General features: G+C 46.7%; 1 protein-coding gene across 1 annotated transcript in view; it reads right to left on the reverse strand.

Annotated features, from left to right (window-relative positions):
* The window catches only part of LOC149429048 (CLIP-associating protein 1-A-like), a gene marked incomplete at its 3' end in the record, with an annotated part of 69,748 nt that extends 43,482 nt beyond the window's left edge, over nt 1-26,266 (reverse strand). The window contains exon 1 of the mRNA XM_089666789.1: nt 26,141-26,266. Coding sequence (XP_089522915.1) covers nt 26,141-26,156 — 16 coding nt within the window. The remainder of the gene's footprint in view (nt 1-26,140) is intronic.
* Between the last annotated feature and the right edge of the window lie 116 nt (nt 26,267-26,382).

Raw genomic sequence — 26,382 nt, forward strand, 5'->3', positions numbered from 1 at the left:
TTATAAAGAATTTTGAACAAATAAGTCTTTTTTGTTACTTTTTTCTGACCTCCGGAATGGATTGATTGCTTTTCAGTGCATTCCTCTGGGAAACTGCTTTTCGGTTTACAAAATTTTCACAATACGAAAAGTCCTGCGGAACGAATTAAATTCGTAAACCGAGGTACGCCTGTAGTAGTAAACCCTTCCATATACCCAGTGAAGTGACTGGCCTCAGGTGATACATTGAGATGAAGCAAATCCTCCTATATAAGTTGTACCTGTGTCTCTGTAGCCCTCTCTCCTATATAAGTTGTACCTGTGTCTCTGCACCATTCTCTGCTATATAAGTTGTACCTGTGTCTCTGTCGCCCTCTCTCCTATATAGCCATTTAAAACACACAGATCAGTCTATATCTTATCTCCAGCAGGCGGGGGTAGGGATCTGATGATACACACATAATCTGATGATACACGCAGGATAGAGCAGGGAGTTGAGTGTAATCTGAGACCTGAGTGGAGGAAATAGACACACACCCCTCTCTACACAGCTTTGCGGGAAAACATGCCCTTTTTGTTGGAGGAAATGGTAATAAAGCATTCACTTTAACTGCGGCAGAACTACAGGCAAGTGTCCTATTGTACAGACTCTATAGCACCCTATAGCAGGCCCCTTCATCTTTATTGCTGCAAGTCAGGCAGGACGCAGCCTGGAGCATCACAGGTGCTGCATGCATTTCATTACTCAAAGCATGCATGCCCTAAATATTGTGACGACTCCACTTAAAGCTCAGCTCCACCTAAAAGGGGAAGTTCCGCTTTAATTCCTCATCCCCCTTCTCCTAGTTAAGGATTGGCACCTTTGGGGATAATGTACCCGATTTTGACAGTTACCCACTCCTACTATGGCTGCGACTGCCTTGGCGGTTGAAAGCAGAAGTCGTCTTCCAACCCCTGCCTCACCCTACCCCGTGACAGGTCACAGAAGACTACAGGACCATTCACAAAGCGCAGCGCTACTCACGCATGCGCAGTGGGCACCCAGTTGTGAAGCTGCAAGCGGTCAGAGTCGGGTGTCCACACTTAATTTGCTGGGGAGGGGGGAGGGAGAAATAAACTGACAGATTATAACCATCCCTTAGTCCATGCAAAAATGAAGAAAAAAAAAAAGTTTTGTCTATAGTTCTACTTTAATCTCTTGGTTCCGGCGCCTCCCGGCCCTTTAAGGGTTTCAGAAGTCGGGAGGCGGGGCGGGGTTTTAGGGTCATGTGACCGCATTGATTTGCCGTCACGATCGGGAAAGGTCCCGATTGAAAGAGGAGACCGGGACCTTTCCCTGAGTACCGGACGTGTTCTGGGAGCGCGCAGGGCGCACGCTCTCAGCATATATATTTTTCTTAATTGCACGCAAATGTGCGGCTGCTCAGCGTCTAGGCCCAGACCCCGGGAGGTCTCACATTTGCGTGAGGCCGGCGTGAAGAGGTTAAAGTGAAACTTAACTGCATCTGAGCGCCAAAATCTTAAAATGCTATTTAATTTATTTTTAATATAAAAAAAAAACAAAAAAAACCCTCCCCTATCCATCCATGTCTCCATGTTTTTCTTTGTTGAGAAATCTCTTTGAAAAACAACCCTCTAGCATTTCTAGCTGCAGCCATCTTGAGTAAGGGCAGATGATTCATGTAATATTTCCTTCCTGTAATTTATCTGCCCATAGCTCAGGCACGTAGCAGAGAAAGCCCCTCCTCCCGCTCCTCAAGATGAAGGTAGAAAGTTTAATTCCGCTTTAAGAGTGAGAGTCTGACAGTTCGACTCCTCCGAGAGTTACTTGTAATGTACTGATGTGGCTTTCACGTCCAGGGGCAGACTGACCAATCAGGTACTTGGGCACTGCCTGAGGGCCCGGGGTCAGTAGGGGGCCCCATGAGATGCCCCTGGTACCTTTCTTAGGCTTTTTTGGGTGTGGCTGGAGTGTGGACGAGGACACAGGGGCCCCATGATCCCCTATTGCCCGGGGGCCCCATGAGTTGTCAGCCCGCCCCCGTTCACATCTTTCCATGCTTACTATTCCACATTTCCATGCTGGTGCTCTATAGACAGATCTGTATCTAGCAGTAATCAGCATCAACTAGGAGCGGACAGCTTGCTAAACAACCAGAGATCAAATCAGTGACAGGATAAGTCACCCAGAGAAAGGGTTGATTTCAGTCTACGGCGACGTTCACACTAGCGTTGTGTGCAGGCGGCAGAGAGGCGTTTGGGAAGCGTTTTTACCGCTTCCCAAACACCTCGGACAATTCTGCACATTGCAGCACATGGTGCTGTTCTAACGGGAGCGTCAGCGTCGCGGCAAAACGGACGCCTCTGGTCGAGTCAGGAGGCATTGAAGCCTCCTATTCTAGTCTATGGTGCCGCTCCGCAAACGCCCGGCAACCGGCACCATTCAAACTTCATTATAGGCGTTTGTGGGGCGTTTTTAACACTCGGCAAACGCCAGACCAATGCTTGCCAAACGCTCTAGAGGCGTTTGGCAAGCGTTGGTAAAACAGTCAAGTGTGAACGAGCCCTTAAGCCAGCTATACAGTTGCAAGAAAAAGTATGTGAACCCCTTGGGATTACGTGGAGTTTTGCATGAATTGGGCATAAAATGTGCTCTGAACGTCATCTAAGTCACAATAATAGAAGAACACAGTCTGCTGAACATAATACTACACAAACATTAGATGTTGCCATGGTTTAATTGCACATAACATGTAAACATTCACAGTGCAGGGAGGAAAAAGTATGTGAGGCCCTAGCTTAATGACTTCTCCCAGAGCTAATTGGAGCCAGGAGTGAGCCAACCTTGACTCCAATCAGTGTGATGATATTGGATGTGTTGCTGACAGCTGTCCTGCCCTTAAAAAACACACAGCTGTTTTGGGTTTACTGGTTTCAAGAAGCACTGTCTGATGTGAACCATGCCTCGCAGAAAAGAGCTCTCAGAAGACCTACGATCAAGAATTGTTGACTTGCATGAAGCTGGAAAGGGTTACAAAAGTATCTCCTTGAGCCTTGATGTTCATGTGTCCACGGTAAGACAGACTGTCTACAAATGGAGAAAGTTTAGCACTGTTGCTACTCTCCCTAGGCGTGGTGGTCCTGTAAAAATGACTGCAAGAGCACAGCGCAGAATGCTGCATGAGGTAAAGAAGAATCCCAGAGTGTCAGCTAAAGACCTACAGAAATCTCTGGCACATGTTGTGGCATATTGTTGTGACTTAGATGACGTTCAGAGCACATTTTATGCCCAATTCATGCAAAACTCCACGGAATCCCAATACTTGTAACTGTAGGTGATGCGATTTTCTTTCCTGCAACCACAAGTTTCAGGAAAGAGAATCACTCGATTCCCTCATATACACAGTCAATGTTGATGGGGGAATCCCTCCCGCAGAGCCATGGTGTTCTCCCGGTAGGGGAAGCCGTGCCCGCTGGGAGGACACATTGATTACTGCTAGCAGCTATAATAGCCATTAGTAATAATTGCATGTAAAACCGGACAGGCTGGTTGTACCCAAGATGATTGAGCGATCAACTTGGGGGCATTCAGCCCGCCCGTACGTGGTTCAAATCTCGGCTGGTCCCTGCTGAACCGGCTGAGATTCGAACCGTCTATGGCCAGCTTTAGCTGACCTGCACAGAGATGAGAACACACAATCACTGTGCAGGACTACTAAGGAGGTGACAGAATTCAGGATGATCTGAGGACATGAGGGTCCCTGTGTATGAAGGAACAGTGGTGACAATTCATCAGCTACCAGATTGGGGCACATCGGTCTACCTCATGCTAGAAAGCTGACGAATCGGGTTGATCACATTACAGACCACCTTCTCCCCCGGACTTCATAGAAGGAGCTCATTATGCCGCGGCTACAGACCAGGATTCTGGCTCCCCATCAAAGAGCAACTGGACCAATCAGCAGATTTAGGACAGTTCGTGAGGGAAGGACACAAAGCCGTCTTCATCGTTGCATGCCAGTAAAATTCTTCCAGAACAACGCTCGGGGAACATAATTACAACATCCACTAATTGCCAATTAAAAGTAATTTCTCCAGAGAAGGGTAACTGTGTGAGTAACGGACGGCGAGAAAAGGTCCTCACCGACTTTTCATATTTTTCTTCCACCGACATTCGGGAAAGGACTTCGGCAATAAATGTGTACGAAGCGATTAGTGAACGGAGTGCTGAACAACTGTTACCTCTGGAAAAGTGGACGTCTCAGATCTCAATCAGAACAGGTGAAGGGGCCAAAACATGCACTGCGCTTGAAAACCGGCATGCCAAAATGTCATTTATAATCCGCCGTTCAGTCCATCGAGCCGATTCCTTCTTACAAAGTGCAAATTAAAGTGTAAATCCGGGGAAAACAGAGAAGGGCTCATGTACACTGCAGCTGGTAAACGCACGTTCAGGAGCTTTTCTGTGGTTTTTTCAGCAGCCCCTGAACTCTCCCTACTGTTCTCCTATGTGTCCGTGTACACACCTTCATTCACAGGCAGCGGAGTTTACAGTCGTTTTTTTTGAACGCAGCAAACTTGTGTTCAGGAGTAGATTTTACCGGCATTTCAAATGCCAAGCGCGTTTATAAGCGTTTGCGTTTAGAATTTTAGAAATTTAGAAAAGGCTCCAGATGCTGTCCGGAGCCTTTTTTTCCATCATCAGAAATGCACGCAAAGCGGTTTCCACGTATTCAAATGGACCCGGCACACCAGCGCAGTCAGTTCCAGGTTTCACGTGAAGGAACAAATGGTAGAACGCGCCGCATTCTGCTCATGATGGGACCCATAGTGAATACAACCAGAAAAGACAGGTCATCTCAGCACATACTGCTCTCTCTGCTTCTGCTCTCTCTATTTCTCTCAAAATGTCTGAAATGTTTAAATTTTTACTGTTTTTCAGTGCATTCTGGGCATTTGGGAAGGTCTCCTGAGGTTATCTTTTAAAAACGCTTCTAAACGCAAACGCACATAAACGCGGTATGCAAACGTGGCTAAATTGCCATTTTTAACCTACGTTTTCCAGCAGTTTCCATCGTTCAGAAGAGTTTCCCAAACGCCCCGCGTACACGAGCCCTAAAAACGCCCCGCGTACACGAGCCCTAAAAACGCCCCGCGTACACGAGCCCTAAAAACGCCCCGCGTACACGAGCCCTAAAAACGCCCCGCGTACACGAGCCCTAAAAACGCCCCGCGTACACGAGCCCTAAAAACGCCCCGCGTACACGAGCCCTAAAAACGCCCCGCGTACACGAGCCCTAAAAACGCCCCGCGTACACGAGCCCTAAAAACGCCCCGCGTACACGAGCCCTAAAAACGCCCCGCGTACACGAGCCCTAAAAACGCCCCGCGTACACGAGCCCTAAAAACGCCCCGCGTACACGAGCCCTAAAAACGCCCCGCGTACACGAGCCCTAAAAACGCCCCGCGTACACGAGCCCTAAAAACGCCCCGCGTACACGAGCCCTAAAAACGCCCCGCGTACACGAGCCCTAAAAACGCCCCGCGTACACGAGCCCTAAAAACGCCCCGCGTACACGAGCCCTAAAAACGCCCCGCGTACACGAGCCCTAAAAACGCCCCGCGTACACGAGCCCTAAAAACGCCCCGCGTACACGAGCCCTAAAAACGCCCCGCGTACACGAGCCCTAAAAACGCCCCGCGTACACGAGCCCTAAAAACGCCCCGCGTACACGAGCCCTAAAAACGCCCCGCGTACACGAGCCCTAAAAACGCCCCGCGTACACGAGCCCTAAAAACGCCCCGCGTACACGAGCCCTAAAAACGCCCCGCGTACACGAGCCCTAAAAACGCCCCGCGTACACGAGCCCTAAAAACGCCCCGCGTACACGAGCCCTAAAAACGCCCCGCGTACACGAGCCCTAAAAACGCCCCGCGTACACGAGCCCTAAAAACGCCCCGCGTACACGAGCCCTAAAAACATTTCGTGTACACGAGCCCTAAAAACGGCCCGTGTACACGAGCCCTAAAAACGCCCCGCGTACACGAGCCCTAAAAACGCCCCGCGTACACGAGCCCTAAAAACGCCCCGCGTACATGAGCCCTAAAAACGCCCCGCGTACATGAGCCCTAAAAACGCCCCGCGTACATGAGCCCTAAAAACGCCCCGCGTACATGAGCCCTAAAAACGCCCCGCGTACATGAGCCCTAAAAACGCCCCGTACGCATGAGCCCTAAAAACGCCCCGTGTACATGAGCCCTAAAAACGCCCCGCGTACATGAGCCCTAAAAACGCCCCGTGTACATGAGCCCTAGAAACGTCCCGTGTACATGACCCCTAAAAACGCCCCGTACGCATGAGCCCTAGAAACGTCCCGTGTACATGAGCCCTTACTGCAGTGTTGTTAGTGCAATTATTCCAGTCAATATGCAGTGTATAGAACCCTTTTATCCTGATAAAAGTTGTATTTATTATGTTCTAGCAGTGAGGAAAGTGGCGGCTCTAAAGCAGAACAAAAGTAAAAACACTTTAGTGAAAGAAAATCCCACATTTTGGGTTGTCACCAGAATAGGAATAGAAAATCTTCCAACAGGAACACTGGTTCTGGTGAAAACCAGGAATTCCCTCATTTTGAAGGTATTTTCCTCTCACTTCCTACTCTTGCTTTGGGACAGGAAGTGAAAGGAAATCTCCCCAATGGGGACACAGATGTAAAAAAAAACTGATGGGGTTATAGGCTTCCCTTATTTCAAGATGGAAAAAAATGTAAACAGTACAAATAAAGAGGGTGAATGTCCCTAAAGAGGGTAAATCTCCCCACCGAGGGCAAATCTCCCCACCGAGGGCAAATCTCCCCACCGAGGGCAAATCTCCCCACCGAGGGCAAATCTCCCCACCGAGGGCAAATCTCCCCACCGAGGGCAAATCTCCCCACCGAGGGCAAATCTCCCAAACGAAGGCACAGACAGCAATTAATAAACCTGAAAGGGGTTCCCTCATTTTGAAGGTATTTTCCTCTCACTTCCTATTCTTGTTTCGGGACAGGAAGTGAAAGGAGATCTCCCCAATGGGGACACAGATGTTAAAAAAAAAAAAAAAAAAACTGGTAGGGTTATAGGCTTCCCTTACTTCAAGATGGAAAAAAAAGTAAACAGTACAAATAAAGAGGGTGACTCTCCCCAACGAGGGCAAATCTCCCCTACGAGGGCGAATCTCCCCAACGAGGGCGAATCTCCCCAACGAGGGCAAATCTCCCCACCGAGGGCAAATCTCCCCACCGAGGGCAAATCTCCCCACCGAGGGCAAATCTCCCCAACGAGGGCACAGATAGCAGTTAATAAAATTCACTTTAGTGAAAGAAAATCCCACATTTTGGGTTGTCACCAGAACAGGAATAGGAAATCTTCCAATAGGAACACTGGTTCTGGTGACAACCAGGGATTCCCTCATTTTGAAGGTATTTTCCTCTCACTCCCTATTCTTGCTTTGGGACAGGAAGTGAAAGGAAATCTCCCCAATGGGAACACAGATGTAAAAAAAAAAAAAAAAGGAAAAGCTGATAGAGTTATAGGCTTCACTTATTTAAAGATGGGGAAAAAAAAGTAAACCAGACAAATAAAGAGGGCGAATCTCCCCAACGAGGGCGAATCTCCCCAACGAGGGCACAGACAGCAATTAATAAACCTGAAAGGGGTTCTAATCCCTCTCCACTCCATCAAAAAAAAAAAAAAGTTCTGCCTTTAGTGGACTGGTTCACACTACATGCATTCCACTGCGTATTTTTATTTTCTGCATCCAACGCGCAGAAAGTAGGTTACATGGTTGTCAATGGCATGGTTCACACCAGTGCTTGTAGTTCCAGTGTGTTCTGGTACAAAAAAAAAAAAAAGTAGCTGCATTTTTCCTGCACAGAACTGTACTGGAACGCAGTAAAATGCATAAAAAACACACTGGAATACCCAGGAGGAAACAAAAAGCATCTGGAACGCATCAAAAATGCGCATGCAGAAACACATCCAGACTGTTTCTATGGTGTGAACCGGCCCTGATTCCGCAACAGTGTTTTGTTACTTTTTTGTTACAAATTAAAAATCTAAATTGGACCATTTACCCCAACATGGGGACATTCTTTTTCTCTATTACACGTCCCACGTCTGCCTAAAGCAGGGGTAGGCAACCTGAGAGCCGCAGGACTACAAGTTCCATCATGCCTCTGCAAGTCATAGCTGTAACTGTCAGTTTTGTAATCTTTAGCAATGCCTCATGGGAAATGTAGTTCCACAACAGCTAGAGAGCTACAGGTTGCCGACCCCTGGCCTAGAGGAACCAATCATAGTACATCAGCTCCTAGTGGGATCCGTTCCACCAAACTACCACACTAGAGTAGATGTATAAACAAAACTCTTTTCTTTTTTTTTTTTTGATAGAGTACAGGAGAAGGTGCCAAGCGGTTGTCCTGCCGCCATTCAGAGAACACGGTCTTTTCTCAATGAGTGTAAAATGTTCTGACTGGATGAGGTGGAGAGGAAGGGCAATGATGTCACAATCTCCACCTCATCCAATAAGAGAGCAGTTAGCATTCATCGGGAAAATGCACAGGGCCCAGAAAGTCATAGCGAACAATGTAGTAGCAGTGATTACTACAGTGATTTCCATCTTCTAGGGCAGCAATGGGCAAACTACGGCCCGCGGGCCGTATACGGCCCGGCGGACCTTTTAATCCGGCCCACGGAGCTATGAGGATCTGTCCCCCTCGACGTATCTGCGCATGTGCCGGAGATCGCCGATCGCCTGCTAATGCCTGAAACTGGCACATGATACGTCGAGGGGGACAGATCCTCATAGGAGACAGATTTTCATGCTACACCGGAACGGCGCGGGAACACGGCAAGAGGAACGCGCGGAGCAAAGGTAAGTGAATTGACACAGGGGGGACTTGGGGACTTAATATGGGGGATGAATTACTATATGGGGGATGAATTACTATGGGGGATGAATTACTATATGGGGGATGAATTACTATATGGGGGATGAATTACTATATGGGGGATGAATTACTATATGGGGGATGAATTACTATATGGGGGATGAATTACTATATGGGGGATGAATTACTATGGGGGGGATGAATTACTATATGGGGGATGAATTACTATGGGGGATGAATTACTATATGGGGGATGAATTACTATATGGGGGATGAATTACTATATGGGGGATGAATTACTATATGGGGGATAAATTACTATGGGGGATGAATTACTATATGGGGGATGAATTACTATATGGGGGATAAATTACTATGGGGGATGAATTACTATATGGGGGATGAATTACTATATGGGGGATGAATTACTATAAGGTGGATGAATTACTATGGGGGATAAATTACTATGGGGGATGAATTACTATATGGGGGATGAATTACTATATGGGGGATAAATTACTATGGGGGATGAATTACTATATGGGGGATGAATTACTATATGGGATGAATTACTATGGGGGATGAATTACTATATGGGGGATGAATTACTATGGGGGATGAATTACTATGGGGGATGAATTACTATATGGGGGATGAATTACTATATGGGGGATGAATTACTATATGGGGGATGAATTGCTATAAGGGGGATGAATTGCTATATGGGGGACGAATTACTATATGGGGGATGAATTACTATATGGGGGATGAATTACTATGGGAGATGAATTACTATATGGGGGATTAATTACTATGCTTACTATGGGGGAATATTACTATACTTACTATGGATGACACATACACATCATTCATCTACTCTTGGTCCGGCCCCCGGGTCCAATATATGAACCCATTGCGGCCCTCAAGTCAAAAAGTTTGCCCACCCCTGTTCTAGGGGGATTCCCCAGGTATGTCACATACATACTGGACCAATGTAGGTATGTAAAAAAAAAACCTGCCATACCTAAACTTTAGCCTTAAACTCTAATCAGAATTGACCAGTCCAGCACATCTTCTAGGGCAGGCATAACTAAATGGCGGACCGCGGTCCGGACCCAGAAATATTTCTTTCCGGACTGCAGCCACACAAAATAGTTGCCTGAATGTCCTCCCTTGCCGCCAGCTCGCACGCCTGCCACTATTATCCTCAAGGAAGGGCACAATAATTGAGGTGCAGCAGGACTGCCCCTTGCATAACATTGCAGCACCCCCCCTTGCTCCTCCCCTCCCCCACACCGTCCTACCTTATTCACACAAGACGGGAAGCTTGGCAGGTCTGGATTTAGGGCGGGACTTTTCATGTTAGGATTGGTTGTAGGTGATGGATTGCTAGGCAGCGGTGGCATTTACCCATCTTTAACATGAAAGTCCCGCCCTGTGTCCAGACCTGCCATGCTTGCCATCTTATGGGAATAAGTCAGGACAGGGTGCGATATGGGGGGGGGGGGGGGGGGGGAGTGCTGCAATGTTATGAAAGGGACAGGAATCTGTAATATGCAGGAAGGACTGTGATGGGGCGATCTGTTATGAGTGGGGCTGTGATTGGGTGGAGGGGGGGTCTGTGCTGATCTGTGATGGAGGGGGGGGTATGATGGAAGGGGGTCTGTGATGAGGGGTTTGTCATGAAGGGGATCTGAGTTGAGGGGTTTGTCATGAAGGGGATCTGTGATGAGGAGGAGTCTGTTATGAGTGGGGCTGTGATTGGGGGGGGGTGTGCTGAGTGATCTGTGATGGAGGGGGGGCTGTGATTGAGGGGGGGTATGATGGAAGTGGGTCTGTGATGAGGGGTTTGTCATGAAGGGGATCTGAGTTGAGGGGTTTGTAATGAAGGGGATCTGTGATGACAGCGGTCTGTGACACACAAACAGTGGATATAAAAAGTCTACACACCCCTGTTAAAATGTCAGGTTTCTGTGATGTAAAAAAAAATTAGACAAAGATAATTCATTTAAAAATTTTTCCACTTCTAATGTGACCTATAAACTGTGCAACTCAATTGGGAAACAAACTGAATTCTTTTAGGGGGGGGGGGGAAGTAAACATAAAAAACTAACAATGTGGTTGCATAAGTGTGCACACCCTCTTATAACTGGGGATGTAGCTGTGTTCAGAATTAAGCAATCACATTCAAAATCATGTTACATAAGGAGTCAGTACACACCGGCATCATTTAAAGTGCCTCTGATTAACCCCAAATAAAGTTCAGCTGTTCTAGTAGGTCTTTCCTGACATTTTCTTAGTCGCATCCTACAGCAAAAGCCATGGTCCGCAGAGAGCTTCCAAAGCATCAGAGGAATCTCATTGATAAAAGGTATCGGTCAGGAGAAGGGTACAAAACAATTTCCAAGGCATTAGATATACCAAGGAACACAGTGAAGTCGTCATCATCAAGAGGAGAAAATATGGTGCAACAGTGACATCACCAAGAACTGGACGTCCCTCCAAAATGGATGAAAAGATGAGAAGAAAACTGGTCTGGGAGGCGGCTAAGAGGCCTACAGCAACATCAAAGGAGCTACAGGAATATCCGGCAAGTACTGGCTGTGTGGTCCATGTGACAACAATCTCCCGGATTCTTCATATGTCTGGGCTATGGGGTAGAGTGGCAAGACAGAAGCCTTTTCCTATGAAAAAACATCCAAGCCCGGATAAATTTAGCAAAAACACATCTGAAGTCTCCCAGAAGCATGTGAGAAAATGTGTTCTGGTCTGATGAAACCAAGGTTGAACTTTTTGCCATAATTCCAAAACAACACTGCACATCACCAAAAGAACACCATACCCACCGTGAAGCATGGTGGTGGCAGCATCAAGCTTTGGGGCTGTTTTTCTTCAGCTGGAACTGGGGCCTTAGTCAAGGTAGAGGGAATTATGAACCGTTCCAAATACAAGTCAATATCGGGACAAAACCTTCAGGCTTCTGCTAGAAAGCTGAACATGAAGAGGAACTTCACCTTTTAGCATGACAAAGGCCCAAAGCATCCATCCAAATCCACAAGGAATGGCTTCACCAGAAGAAGATGAAAGTTTTGGAATGGCCCAGCCAGAGCCCAGACCTGTATCTGATGGAAAATTTGTGGGGTGATCTGAAGAGGGCTGTGCACAGGAGATGTCCTCACTATCTGACAGATTGTGGGGTGTTTTTGCAAGGAAGAGCGGGAAAATATTGCCGAGTCAGGATGTGCCGTGCTGATAGACTCCTCCCCAAAAGGACTGAGTGCTGGAATCACATCAAAAGGGGCTTCAACAAAGGATTAGTTTAAGGGTGTGCACACTTATGCAACCAGATTATTTTAGTTTTTTATTTTTACTTCCCTCCACCTAAAAGATTTCAGTTTGTTGTTCAGTTTATAGGTCACATTAAAGGTGGAAAAAGTTCTGAAATTATTTCTTTTTGTCTATTTTTTTTTACATCACAGAAACATGACAGTTTAACAGGGGTGTGTAGAGTTTTTATATCCCGTGTGTGTGTGTGTGTGTGTGTGTATGTGTGTGTGTGTGTATGTGTGTATGTGTGTATGTGTGTATGTATGTATGTATGTATGTATGTATGTATGTACATATATATATATACACACACACACACACACACACACACACACACACACACACACTAGGGCCAATTTACACAGAACCCAATTAACCTACCAGCATGTCTTTGGCATGCGGGAGGAAACATACGCAGGCACAGGGAGAACATGCAAACCCCAGGCAGGTGGTGCCGTGGTTGGGATTCGAACCAATGACCCTAATACTGCCAGGCGGAAGCGCTAACTATTTAGCCACTGTGCTGCATGGTGGTCCTTATCTGTTTTGAGCACATCTAGTGTCCATGTGAGCAGCTCAATCCCTTAAAGGGGTATATACTTGGTTACTGAAGTAGTGGAAGATATCCTGAGTCACCTAATCAACCCCTAAGGCCAGGGTTAGGGGAGGACACCGAGGTAGAGCACTTTGATTCGAAGCTTGAAGTGCAGCACTGGAGTTGTGGTGTCACAAGCCTCCACGTAGAAGTAACATATTAAGTATTATTTGAAGTACTAGACCTAGTACTTGGGTGGAACTTACTTTGGCATAGAGTCTGCCTGGTTTTGGCCAGGTGGACCATGAATACCCAAGTCTCCGTTTGGAGCCTTGCACCACGGGAGATCAGGGTTAGGGTGCCTTCTCTTCAGAGGAGGACCAAGTGAATACCCTGTGCACTTTTTTGTGTGCTCACTATTTTATTACACCTGGTGTTTAGTTTTGCGCGTGCGCACTACGCCGCAGAGCTTTAAAGAATAGAAAAAAGAAAACAGGAATTGCCGGTGAACATCTCCAGATACCTCTACCTTCCATGGTACGTCTCCATAAAAATACACATCCTAGGCTGACAGATATAACTGAAATCAAAGCCTTATGAAGGGTCTGTCACCCTCTGAAACCAAAATACTGTGCGGATCAGAAGATAAAACAATCCGATTAGCCGACATGGTTTTATAAAGCTCAGGTTGGGTTTCGTTTATAAAAGGCACACGCCAGAACCCAATGCTGGGACTTCCAGATCCTCTGCAGACAGAGAAGAAGTCATCCTTGTTCTGGCAGAATCTGGGATGGAGGAGAATACAGAGCAGACTCCAGAGGTAGAGGGAAGAGAATGGATGATGCGGATGACTAAAGCTGGAGAGTATAATCCCCCCTTCACTCCCAGGGACGCATTATATGAGCCTGGCCACCTCCCTTAGCAACCAGTGCCCTCCCCTAGCAACCACAGTGCGAGAAGGGCTGTGTCACCGCGCCTGCAAGACAGATCCTACATATGGAGAGCAGAGGAAGGCTTGTATGAGCCGAATAAAGATCAGTATTACTATAATCAGGGCATTATTAATAGGAATAGGCCTTAAAACTGGCCATACACAAACTGGGTCTTTTTCATTCAGTCTGCAGGCTGACCACAGAGAATCTAACAGGTTCCTTTATACGCACCATACAGCACAAAATATTATTATTATTATACAGGATTTATATGGCGCCAACAGTTTGCTCAGCGCTGTACAATATAATGGGAGACAATACAGCAACAATACAGTTCAATACAAGAGGGTTAGGAGGGCCCTGATCCTGGGAGCTTACAATCTAAGAGGGAGGGAGGGGCTAGTGATACCAAAGGTAGTAACTGTGGGGGATGGACTGGTAGGAAGAGTAGAAGATTCCATTATTAGCTGAGGGCAGGATAGGCTTCCCTGAAGAGATCGATTTTCAGAGATCGCCTAAAAGTGAGCAGAGTAGGCGATAGTCTGATAAATTGGAGTACAGAGTTCCAGAGGATGGGGGAAGCTCTGGACAAGTCCTGGAGACGAGCATGAGAGGAGGAGACGAGGGAGCTAGAGAGCAGGAGGTTGTGAGAGGAGCGGAGAGTACGGTTTGGGTGATATTTGGAGACAAGATCAGTGATGTAATTTGGGGTTGAGTTATAAATGGCTTTATGTGTTGTTAATATTTTGAATTTTATCCGTTGGGCAATGGGAAGCCAGTGGAGGGATTGGCAGAGAGGGGTGAAGGGCTCTGAGTGGAGGCCAGTGGAGGGATTGGCAGAGAGGGGTGAAGGAAACTGAGTGGAGGCCAGTGGAGGGATTGGCAGAGAGGGGTGGAGGACACTTAGTGGAGGCCAGTGGAGGGATTGGCAGAGAGGGGTGGAGGACACTTAGTGGAGGCCAGTGGAGGGATTGGCAGAGAGGGATGGAGGGCACTGAGTGGAGGCCAGTGGAGGGATTGGCAGAGAGGGATGGAGGGCACTGAGTGGAGGCCAGTGGAGGGATTGGCAGAGAGGGATGGAGGGCACTGAGTGGAGGCCAGTGGAGGAATTGGCAGAGAGGGATGGAGGACACTGAGTGGAGACCAGTGGAGGGATTGGCAGAGAGGGGTGGAGGACAGTGGAGGGATTGGCAGACAGGGGTGGAGGACAGTGGAGGGATTGGCAGAGGGGGGTGGCTGATACAGAACGGTTAGTAAAGTGGATGAGTCTGGCAGCAGCATTCATGATAGACTGAAGAAGTTAAAAAAAAAAGTTAAAAAATTAAACAGAATTAAAAAAAAAAAAAAAAAAAAAGTTCTCAGCGCTACCCCTCCCCCCATACGTATGAAACCGCTGACATACAGTGGGGATTGAAAGTTTGGGCACCCCAGCTAAAAATTTGTATTAATGTGCATAAAGAAGCCAAGGAAAGATGGAAAAATCTCCAAAAGGCATCAAATTACAGATTAGACATTCTTATAATTATGTCAACAAAAGTTAGATTTTATTTCCATCATTTACACTTTCAAAATAACAGAAAACAAAAAAATGGCGTCTGCAAAAGTTTGGGCACCCTGCAGAGTTAATATCTTGTACTGCCCCCTTTGGCAAGTATCACAGCTTGTAAACTATTTTTGTAGCCAGCCAAGAGTCTTTCAATTCTTGTTTGAGGTATCTTTGCCCATTCTTCCTTACAAAAGTCTTCCAGTTCTTTGAGATTTCTGGGTTGTCTGTCACGCACGGCTCTTTTAAGGTCTATCCATAGATTTTCAATTATGTTGAGGTCAGGAGATTGTGAAGGCCATGGCAAAACCTTCAGTTTACGCCTCTTGATGTAATCCCCCGTGGATTTCGAGGTGTGTTTAGGATCATTATCCATTTGTAGAAGCCATCCTCTCTTTGACTTCAGCTTTTTCACAGATGGCATCAAGTTACCATCCAAAATTTGCTGAAATTTTATTGAATCCATTTTTCCTTCTACTCGTGAGATGTTCCCTGTGCCACTGGCTGCAACACAACCCCAAAGCATGATTGATCCAACCCCATGCTTAACAGTTGGACAGAGGTTCTTTTCATTAAATTCTGTGCCCCTTCTTCTCCAAACGTACCTTTGCTCATTCCGGCCAAAAAGTTCAATTTTAACCTCATCGGTCCACAGAACTTGTTTCCAAAATGCATCAGGCTTGTCTATATGTTCATTTGCAAAGTTCAAACGATGATTTTTGTGGTGAGGATGTAGAAGAGGTTTTCTTCTGATGACTCTTCCATGAAGACCATATTTGTACAAGTATCTCTTTATAGTGGAATAGTGACCACAACTCCAGTGTCTGCCAGATCTTTCTGGAGGGATCGTGCAGTCAAACGTGGGTTTTGAATTGTTTTTCTCACAATCCTGCGAGCTGTTCTGTCTGATATTTTTCTTGGTCTTCCAGATCTTGCTTTAACTTCCACTGTTCCTGATGACTGCCATTTCTTAATTACATTCCGAACAGAGGATATTGACATCTGAAAACGCTTTGCTATCTTCTTATAGCCTTCTCCAGCTTTGTGAGCGTCAACTATTTTCCGTTTCAGTTTTCTAGACAACTGCTTAGAAGAACCCATGGTGCTGATTGTTGGGGCAAGGTCAGATGAGTCTGGGCATTTAAAACCTTTGAGATTGACATCATCTGGTCTTCCCAGATGATGATTGAGAACAATGCATGACACTGGCAGGTCTCAGCTTTGCAAAGGGGGCAGTGCATGCTATAAATTCTGCAGGGTGCCCAAACTTTTGCAGACGCCATTTTTTTGTTTTCTGTTATTCTGAAAGTGTAAATGATGGAAATAAAATCTAACTTTTGTTGACATATTATAAGAATGTCTAATCTGTAATTTGATGCCTTTTGGAGATTTTTCCATCTTTCATTGGCTTCTTTATGCACATTAATACAAATTTTTAGCTGGGGTGCCAAAACTTTTGATCCCCACTGTACATTACATATCACTTTTCATGCCACATTACATGTCACTTTTCATGCCACAGTGAAAGAAATAATTTTAGGACCATTATTCACAGTTAATGCTGAACCTAAAGCGTCATATCAAGGGTGTGCAAAAGTTTAACCTTTGAGCGGTGAGGCATCCATTGACTCAACACAAACTCATCTTTAACCCCTGCTGGTCGCTGCCTCCCTGCCCTTTTAAGAGGTTCTAAATGCTAGGAGGCCGGGGCAGGCATTCCGGTCATGTAACACCGAGCAACCGCATATATGCTGCCTTATGTAGACAACTGCCTGTGCTGAGAGCGCGCTCCCCGCACAGTAACCGACGGGTACCGGAAAGCTCCCGATGTACACTTGCGAAGATTCCGAACATGTGACCGCTGTGACTGCCAATCACAGTGTTAAAGCCGATCCACCAAGAGGCCGCATATACAGTTGGGTCCATATACATACATTTGGACACAGGCACAATTTTAGTTTTTTCAGGCATTTCCCAAAACATATTCCAGTTATAGTTCTATAATGGATATGGACTGACAGTGCGCGCACTCAGGTGTAATTTGAGGGTATGTACATCCAAATTGGAGGAAGGGTTTAGGAATTACAGCTCTTAAGAGTAGCCATCCCCCTTTTTCAAGGGACCAAAAGTAATTGGACAATTGAATTAAAAGCTGTTTCATGGCCAGGTGTGGGCTACTCCATTATTTCTTCATCAATTAAGCAGGTAAAAGGTCTGAAGTTGATTCTAAGTGTGGTATTTGCATTTGGAATCTATTGCTGTGAACCTGCATCATGCGTTCAAAGGAGCTGTCCATGCAAGTGAAACAGGCCATTGTAAGGCTTCAAAAATGAAACAAATCCATCAGAGAGATAGCAGCAACATTAGGAGTGGCAACATCAACAGTTTGGTACATTCTGAGGAAAGAAGGACGCACTGGTGAGCTCAGCAACATAAAAAGGCATGGACGTCCATGGAAGACAACAGCGGTGGATGATCGCAGGATCCTCTCTGTGGTAAAGAAAAACCCATTCACAACATCCAGAGAAATGAAGGACACTCTCCAAGAGGGGGGCGTATCATTGTCAAAGTCTTCAATCAAGAGGAGATTTCACGAGAGCAAATACAGAGGGTTCTCCATAAGGTGCAAACTATTCATAAGCCTGAAGAATAGAAAAGCCAGATTAGTCTTTGCCAAAAAAAAAATCTAAAAAGCCGGACCAGTTCTGTAAAAACATTCTTTGGAGGAAACTAAGATGAATCTGTACCAGAATGACGGGAAGAAAAAAGTGTGGAGAAGGCTTGGAACAGCTCATAATCCAAAGCACACAACGTCATCTGTAAACCATGGTGGAGGCCGTGTGATGGCATGGGCATGCATGGCTTCCAGTGGCACTGGGTCATTGGTGTTTATTGATGATGTGACAGAAGCAGCCGGATGAATTCTGCCGTGTTTACAGATATACTGTCAGCCCAGATTCAGCCAAATGCAGCAAAGGTGATTGGACGGAGCTTCAGAGTACAGATGGACAATGATCCAAAACACACTCCAAAAGCAACCCAGGAGCTTTTGAAGGAAAAGCAGTGGAATATTCTCCAATGACCAAGTCAATCACCTGATCTCAACTCAATTGAGCATGCAATTCACTTGCTGAAGGCAAAACTAAAGGCAGAAAGACCCACAAACAAAGATCAACTGAAGACAGCTGCAGTTAGAAACCTGGCAAAGCATCAGAAAGGAGGAAACCCAGTCTTTGGTCATGTCCATGGGTACCAGACTTGAGGCAAAGCATCAGAAAGGAGGAAACCCAGTCTTTGGTCATGTCCATGGGTTCCAGACTTCAGGCAAAGCATCAGAAAAGAGGAAACCAGTCTTTGGTAATGTCCATGGGTTCCAGACTTCAGGCAAAGCATCAGAAAGGAGGAAACCCAGTCTTTGGTAATGTCCATGGGTTCCAGACTTCAGGCAAAGCATCAGAAAGGAGGAAACCCAGTCTCTGGGCATGTCCATGGGTTCCAGACTTCAAGCAGTTATTGCCAATAAAGGATTTTCAACAAAAAATTTAAAATGAACATTTTATTTATGATTATTGTAATTTGTCCAATTACATTTGAGCCCCTGAAAATGGAGGGACTGTGTATAAAAATGGTTGCAGTTCCTAAAATTTGTACTTGATATTTATGTTCAATCCTTGAATTAAAGCTGAAATTCTGCACTTCAAATTCATTTGGATTGTTTTGTTTTTATTTGTGGCATAAAGAGCCAGAAGTACGAAAATTGTGCCTGTGTCCAAATATATATGGGACCTAACTGTATGTGGACGAATGGCAGGAAGGGATTCGAATAAAAAAATGCGTAATATAATGTGTTTGTGTGCACTAAAATTAGCTTTAGTAAGAACATTTTACTGAAAATACAGGGGTTGGATAAAATTATGGAAACACCAGGTAAAAGAACAAAATCATTACTCAATATGGTGCTAGATCACCTTTGGCATCTAAGAAAGCTTGAATTCTGCAGGGAATTGACAAATATTAAACTCTAGGATGGTGGAGTCTGCGGTGATCAGCAACTTATATGGGACTGCGATAGTGTGGCAGGCAATCTGACACTAACTGACTGCCACTGACATCACCAGTGAGACTAATACAGTGATAAAACTGCACACTGTCAATGTCCTAATGACAATGGCTGGGAAAGGGTTAACATCTTGGGTAATGAAGGAGTTAAGTGTGTGCCTAACTATGTGCGTTTTACTAAAGATCTGTTTCTTATTGCTGCTTTGCAGGGAGAAAAAACAAAGATCGTTCCCTCTGTGTTTGATTATGAACACAGGGCTCTGGGCTGTGATTGGACAAAGCCGATCTGCAGGTCCCGGCTTGAATCAATGGCCGGGACTTGCTGACAAACTCCCACTGTGTACAGATGTTGTGGGGGCGCCCTAAACCTGGAAGCTGACAGCGACATACCAGTACGTTGCTTTGCCTGTACAGGCCCCCCGTCCGCAGTAAATTGTGGGTGGCCCCCAAGTGGTTAAATAAAATGTAAATGGAAAGCTGCCAGCATAAAAACCCACGATTGGGCAATATATTGTGTTTTTGTACATTACAATTAAAAAAGTGTATTTTTCCCAAAACATGGGTGTTTGAAAATCACTGCAAATACTTTGTGACATAAAAAGATTGCAACACCGTTTTATTCTCTAGGGTTTCTGCTAGGGATGCACCGAAATTTCAGCCACTGAAAAATATCGGCTGCAAATAGCCCTATAGGCATTGTACCGATAGGAAAAATTTAGCCAATGCAGAAGACTGTGTACTGAGGGGGGGGGGGGGGGGGGGTGGAGAAAGGCAGGAGAGAAACAGTGTATACAGCGACTGGCTGTCACTGCAGGTTTTTAACCGTAATTACCGGATTTGTGTGCGGCCGGCGTGAAGAGGTTAATCATGTCCCTGTACAGTATTTATGCCCTTAAACTGCACTTTATAAAAAGTTTTGAACAGAATAAAAGACTTTTATTGACTTTTTTCTGATCTCCGGAACCGATTCATTGCTTTTCAATGCATTCCTATGGGAAACTGCGTTTCGCTTTGCAAATTTTTCGCAATACGAAAAGTCCCACAAAACGAATTAAATTCGTAAACCGCTTGTATTCGATCATCACTGGGTTTTGTTATTTTTTTGTGATATAGATGAAAAAAAGACTAAAAAGTTTTGGAAAAAAAAAAAACCCAACAGATATATTGCTCATGCATGCCATGGGTATATGTGGGATAACACCCCAAAACACATTCTGCTACTTCTGAGCATGGGGATGCCACATCTTAAAAACGTTTTGGATTTTTTTTTAACTTATGATTTTATTAGTATCACATAGGGGACCGATAGTCCCCTATGTGATAGCATATGAGTGACAGGTTTCTCTTTGTAGGGGGGAGGGGGTGGAGGGTAGTGTGTGCAAGAAGGGCGCAGGAGAGGAGTAGTATATACCAGGGGTGTATTTACCACAAGGCAAACAAGGCACTTGCCTAGGGCGGCATTTTCCAATGGGGCAGCACCTTTCCCTAGAAGAAGGGATGAAAGAAGGGACATGTGCACCATGGGAACCAGGTGGGATCCAAGAGAGGCTGCGGGCTGTTTGATGGTGTATGTAGAGCCTGGCTGGCTTTTGCTCCCGGGAATGTCCAAAGCTGTGAAGATGAGTGTCTCACTATCGCCGGGGGGGTTTGCAGTGGAAGGCTGTCCCAGGTGGGGTGCAGGGGTGTTGTTGGTCAATGTAATTTCTCTCTCCACGGGAGGGGGAAGGGGGAGTTGTGTTGGTCGGTGTTCATGGGGGCAGACAATTTTTGTGTTGCCAAGGGCAGCACAAAACCTGAATACACCACTGGTGTATACAGTGAGGGAGCAGAGTATACAGGGAGACTCCCTCACTGGCTGTCACTAAATGGCGGCACCTTTCCCGATCAATTGACCGCCGTGATGACGCGTCACGGCGGTCATATGATCCCCAAACCCCGCCCGTCCCGCCTTCTAAAACTCTTAAAGGGCCGGGAGGCGCCGACGGGAAGGGGTTAAAAAAAAATTTGTAAATGCATTGAAAACCAATTAATCCGTTTGTATTGCAAAACAAAATTGTAAACCGAGGCATTATTGTCAATGGATTTTCATTCGTAAACTGAAAATTACGTTAACCGAGGCGTTCATAAACCGAGGTCCGCCTGTACCACCAAAAGAAAGCTATGTTTCTGTGAAAAGAGGATGTACATTTCGTTTAGGGACAGTGTTGCATGACCACGCAACTACCAGCTGAAACGGTGCAGTGCTTCAACTGGTAATTGAACAATGGTAAACAAAAAATGGCCTGGAAGGGAAGGGGGACCCCCCTTAAGTGGTTAACTACACTGAAACTTCCCCTGACCATGTTTCCACTAGGCTCCCAGCTTTCTCATCCAGTTTGTATAATAGAAGCCTAAAGTCCTCCACTGATCTTCAGACTCTTGTCCCATCTCTGTATACCTTCCATTCATCCTTTCCCTCGGCCTCCGTTACATATATTACTTTATCCTATGACCTTAAGATCAGGTATGACCCCTCACTTCATCATCAACACCTACTCCCCTCCTCCATCATTAGATCCCATCACATCCCTCCCTATCACATTCCATTCCCCAAAACCTCTATCAGCACCCATGTCCACCCAACACCATCATCTCTGGTACCTGCATACATGTTCTTCATCATCTCTAATTGCAAGTCCCCTTTGCCATCACCTCCTAATACCCCACCCTTTATCAGCTTCAGCTCTCCCTCTCCATCATCACAACCCTGGTACCTGCATACATGTTCATCACCTCCAATTGCCAGTCTCTCAACCCATCACCTCCAATTGCCAGTCCCCTTTGCCATCACCTCCAATTACCCCACCCTTCATCAGCTGCAGCTCTCCCCCTCCATCATCGCACCCCTGGTACCTGCATACATGTTCATCATCTCCAATTGCCAGCCCCTTACCCCATCTCCCCAATTGCTAGTCCCTCACCCTATCACCTCCAATTACCCCACCCTTCATCAGCTTCAGCTCTCGCCTTCCATCATCACACCCCTGGTACCTGCATACATGTTCTTCATCACCTCCAATTGCCAGTCCCTCACCCCATCACCTCCAATTGCCAGTCCCCTTTGCCATCACCTCCAATTACCCCACCCTTCATCAACTGCAGCTCTCCCCCTCTATCATCACACCCCTGGTACCTGCATACATGTTCATCACCTCCAATTGCCAGTCCCTCACCCCATCACCTCCAATTACCCTACCCCCTCCAATTACCCCACCCTTCATCAGCTGCAGCTCTCCCCCTCTATCATCACACCCCTGATACCTGCATACATGTTCATCATCTCCAATTGCCAATCCCTCACCCCATCACCTCCAATTACCCCACCCTTCATCAGCTTCAGCTCTCCTCCTCCATCATCATACCCCTGGTAGCCGCATACATGTTCATCACCTCCAATTGCCAGTCCCTCAACCCATCACCTCCAATTGTTAGGCCCCTTGGCCATCAACTCCTATTACCCCACCCTTTATCAGCTTCAGCTCTCCCCCTCCACCATCAACTTTGATCTCCTTTAGAAACCTTCTCCACTACCTTCTGTTCCCTCAACACCTCCACCCATCAACAGGAGCAAATAAAACACTTTTGCAATTATGATCTATGAGACTACCAAACTGACTCAGATCAGGAATAAGCACATAAATACTAGTCAATAAACAATGGGATTGAAGAGTAGACATGATGTTCCGAAAACCAAACAAATAAAAATAAATGGATGCTGAAGTAACTATCAGGGCCTGTGACTATGAACTCACAAGATACAACTCCCGGGTGTCCCGTCTCACAGATTTCGCTTGTTCTCAATCAATATCCTCTTTATTGACTCGTAGTACCAAACTGCGGCCTGTGTGTTTACATTATTGGCAAGAGATTCAGGAGCACACCAACATCGGCACGTCTCTAACAAACTAAAGAAACTGCTGAAATTCATACCGTACATGTGAAAACTTTTACCCGATATTAAAACCCTTCACACAATCTTGGTGAATCGCAATCTTACCACCCTGTGTAGCCATCAGTGTGACCACTATTCCCAACTGCAACCCATGTCACGGGTCTAACACGGGGACTATGAATTCGTATCATCACCACCTGCTCATTGTCTCCTACAAGCTGCCCCACCAACTACCACTGCCAGAGACAGGAGGGACAGAAAGGGTCCAAGCAACATGTCCTGAGTGGCTTGCTGTGCGGAACCTCCTACTGTCAGTCTGGTTGCTGCTATGAAGGAATTGTGGAAAGTTAAAAGATTTTTTATTTAACAAACCCCATAAAACTAGCCCAGCGTTTCTCAACTTTTTTTTTTTTTTTTTAAGTCACAGCACCCTTTAACCACTTCCCACCCAGTCAATGTACATAAATGGCTGGGCAGGTGCCCTCTAGTTCTGGGTGGAAGTACTCCTATGTCCTCCTGGAACTGCTCCTTGTGTTGTGTGTGCAGCGGCACGATCTGTAACCTGTGTCCACCAGTGGCAGGGACCATGTACAATGGCTGGCTGCTCTGATTTTACTGTACGTCAGCCATTATCTCTGATCACCGCTACAGCAGAACAATGTCACCAGACCTGTCAGTCAGAATCCCTAATCACCACAGTCCACGTACAGTGTCCCTAATCACCGCCACACCCGTCATACTGTATCTAATCACCACCACACCAGTCAGTGTCCCTGATGACCGCGCCACACCAGATACAGTGCCCCAAATCACCGCCACACCAGATACAGTGCCCCAAATCACCGCCACACCAGATACAGTGCCCCAAATCACCGCCACACCAGATACAGTGCCCCAAATCACCGCCACATCAGATACAGTGCCCCAAATCACCGCCACACCAGATACAGTGCCCCAAATCACCGCTACACCAGATACAGTGCCCCAAATCACCGCCACAGCAGATACAGTGCCCCAAATCACCGCCACATCAGATACAGTGCCCCAAATCACCGCCACACCAGATACAGTGCCCCAAATCACCGCTACACCAGTTAGTGCCCCAAATCACCGCTACACCAGATACAGTGCCCCAAATCACCGCTACACCAGATACAGTGCCCCAAATCACCGCTACACCAGTTACAGTGTCCCTAATCACCGCTACACCAGATACAGTGCCCCAAATCACCGCTACACCAGATACAGTGCCCCAAATCACCGCTACACCAGTTACAGTGTCCCTAATCACCGCCACACCAGATACAGTGCCCCAAATCACCGCCACACCAGATACAGTGCCCCAAATCACCGCCACACCAGATACAGTGCCTCAAATCACCGCCACACCAGATACAGTGCCCCAAATCACCGCCACACCAGATACAGTGCCCCAAATCACCGCCATACCAGATACAATGCCCCAAATCACCGCCACACCAGATACAGTGCCCCAAATCACCGCCACACCAGTCATGTCCCTAATCACCGCCACACCAGATACAGTGCCCCAAATCACCGCCGCTAGAACAGTCATACTGTCCCTAATCACTGCCAGAACAGTTAGTGTCCCTACTCACCATCACCCCAGTCATGTTGTATCTAATCACCACCACACCAGTCATATTGCCCCTGGTCACCACCACACCAGTCATATTGTCCCTGGTCACCACCACACCAGTCATATTGTCCCTGGTCACCACCACGTTAGTCATATTGCCCCTGGTCACCACCACACCAGTCATATTGCCCCTGGTCACCACCACACCAGTCATATTGTCCCTGGTCACCACCACACCAGTCATATTGTCCCTGGTCACCACCACACCAGTCATATTGTCCCTGGTCACCACCACACCAGTCATATTGTCCCTGGTCACCACCACACCAGTCATATTGTCCCTGGTCACCACCACACCAGTCATATTGTCCCTGGTCACCACCACACCAGTCATATTGTCCCTGGTCACCACCACGTTAGTCATATTGCCCCTGGTCACCACCACACCAGTCATATTGTCCCTGGTCACCACCACACCAGTCATATTGTCCCTGGTCACCACCACACCAGTCATATTGTCCCTGGTCACCACCACACCAGTCATATTGTCCCTGGTCACCACCACACCAGTCATATTGTCCCTGGTCACCACCACACCAGTTACCGTGTCCCTGATCAGCACCAAGTATGCAAAATCTCAAGGCACCCCTCCATCACATCAGAAGCCCCTCTCCATCACATCAGAAGGCCCCATTCATATCAGAGTCATCACAAGAGCGTTTTCTGCCCTCCCCTTTTAAATTAGAGTCCTCAGTGCCCCCCCCCCCCCCACCCTTTACAGTCCTTATCCTCCCACATTTACAACATAGTCCTTATCCTCCCCTTTCACATCTAAGTCCTCAGTTGGCCCGCCTGTGCCAGAGAGACGCATAGCGCCGTGCAAAAAAAACGGATCCAGCGCGGCACCCCTGAGAGGCTCGGAAGGCACCCCAGAGCGCCATAGCACCCTGGCTGAGGAACGATGAACTAGACTAAAGCGTAATCTTTGTATTTGCCATTCTGCTTTATTTGCAAACCCCGCAGGCCGCCTCTCATACTTTGATGCCACCAGCGGTACATCTGCTGGAGTCTCCTAGTGACACAAAATCCTCCTCACTAATCCGCAGGATGTCGGGATAATCCAAAATAAGGAACCCGCGTTCCTGGAAACTGCAGGGTTAATCTGGCGTTTTTTCTCCTCTCGCAGTTCTCACCTCCTCTGCACATTAATCTTTAAAAGCCAAAGTAAATGATATGTGTGCAGACCATCACAAGCTTCACAATGAGCGCTCAAAGTGGAAGCCAGAGACAAGAGTGGGCAGACCTACCTTTCCCAGCCGTCATCCTAGCCTGAAAACCAGCGCTTTTTTTTTTTTTTTTTTCCCCTTTTACCAAGAAATGGGCTAATGTCGGAATAACTTGGGCAGGAGGCGAGAATGAGCCGTCTCCCTCCCTCTGCCTCTCTCCCGCAGCGCACGCCTCTGTAGTCAAGCAAAATCCATCAGCCTATCCCCCTTCCAAAATAAAAGCCGCCTGAACAGACGTACCCGCCGCCCTCACATCCCCGATT

Source organism: Staurois parvus, unplaced genomic scaffold (genome assembly GCF_062004578.1).
Source record: "Staurois parvus isolate SC_StPar_1 unplaced genomic scaffold, SC_StPar_1.0 ptg002843l, whole genome shotgun sequence".
Classification (NCBI taxonomy): Eukaryota; Metazoa; Chordata; class Amphibia; order Anura; family Ranidae; genus Staurois; species Staurois parvus.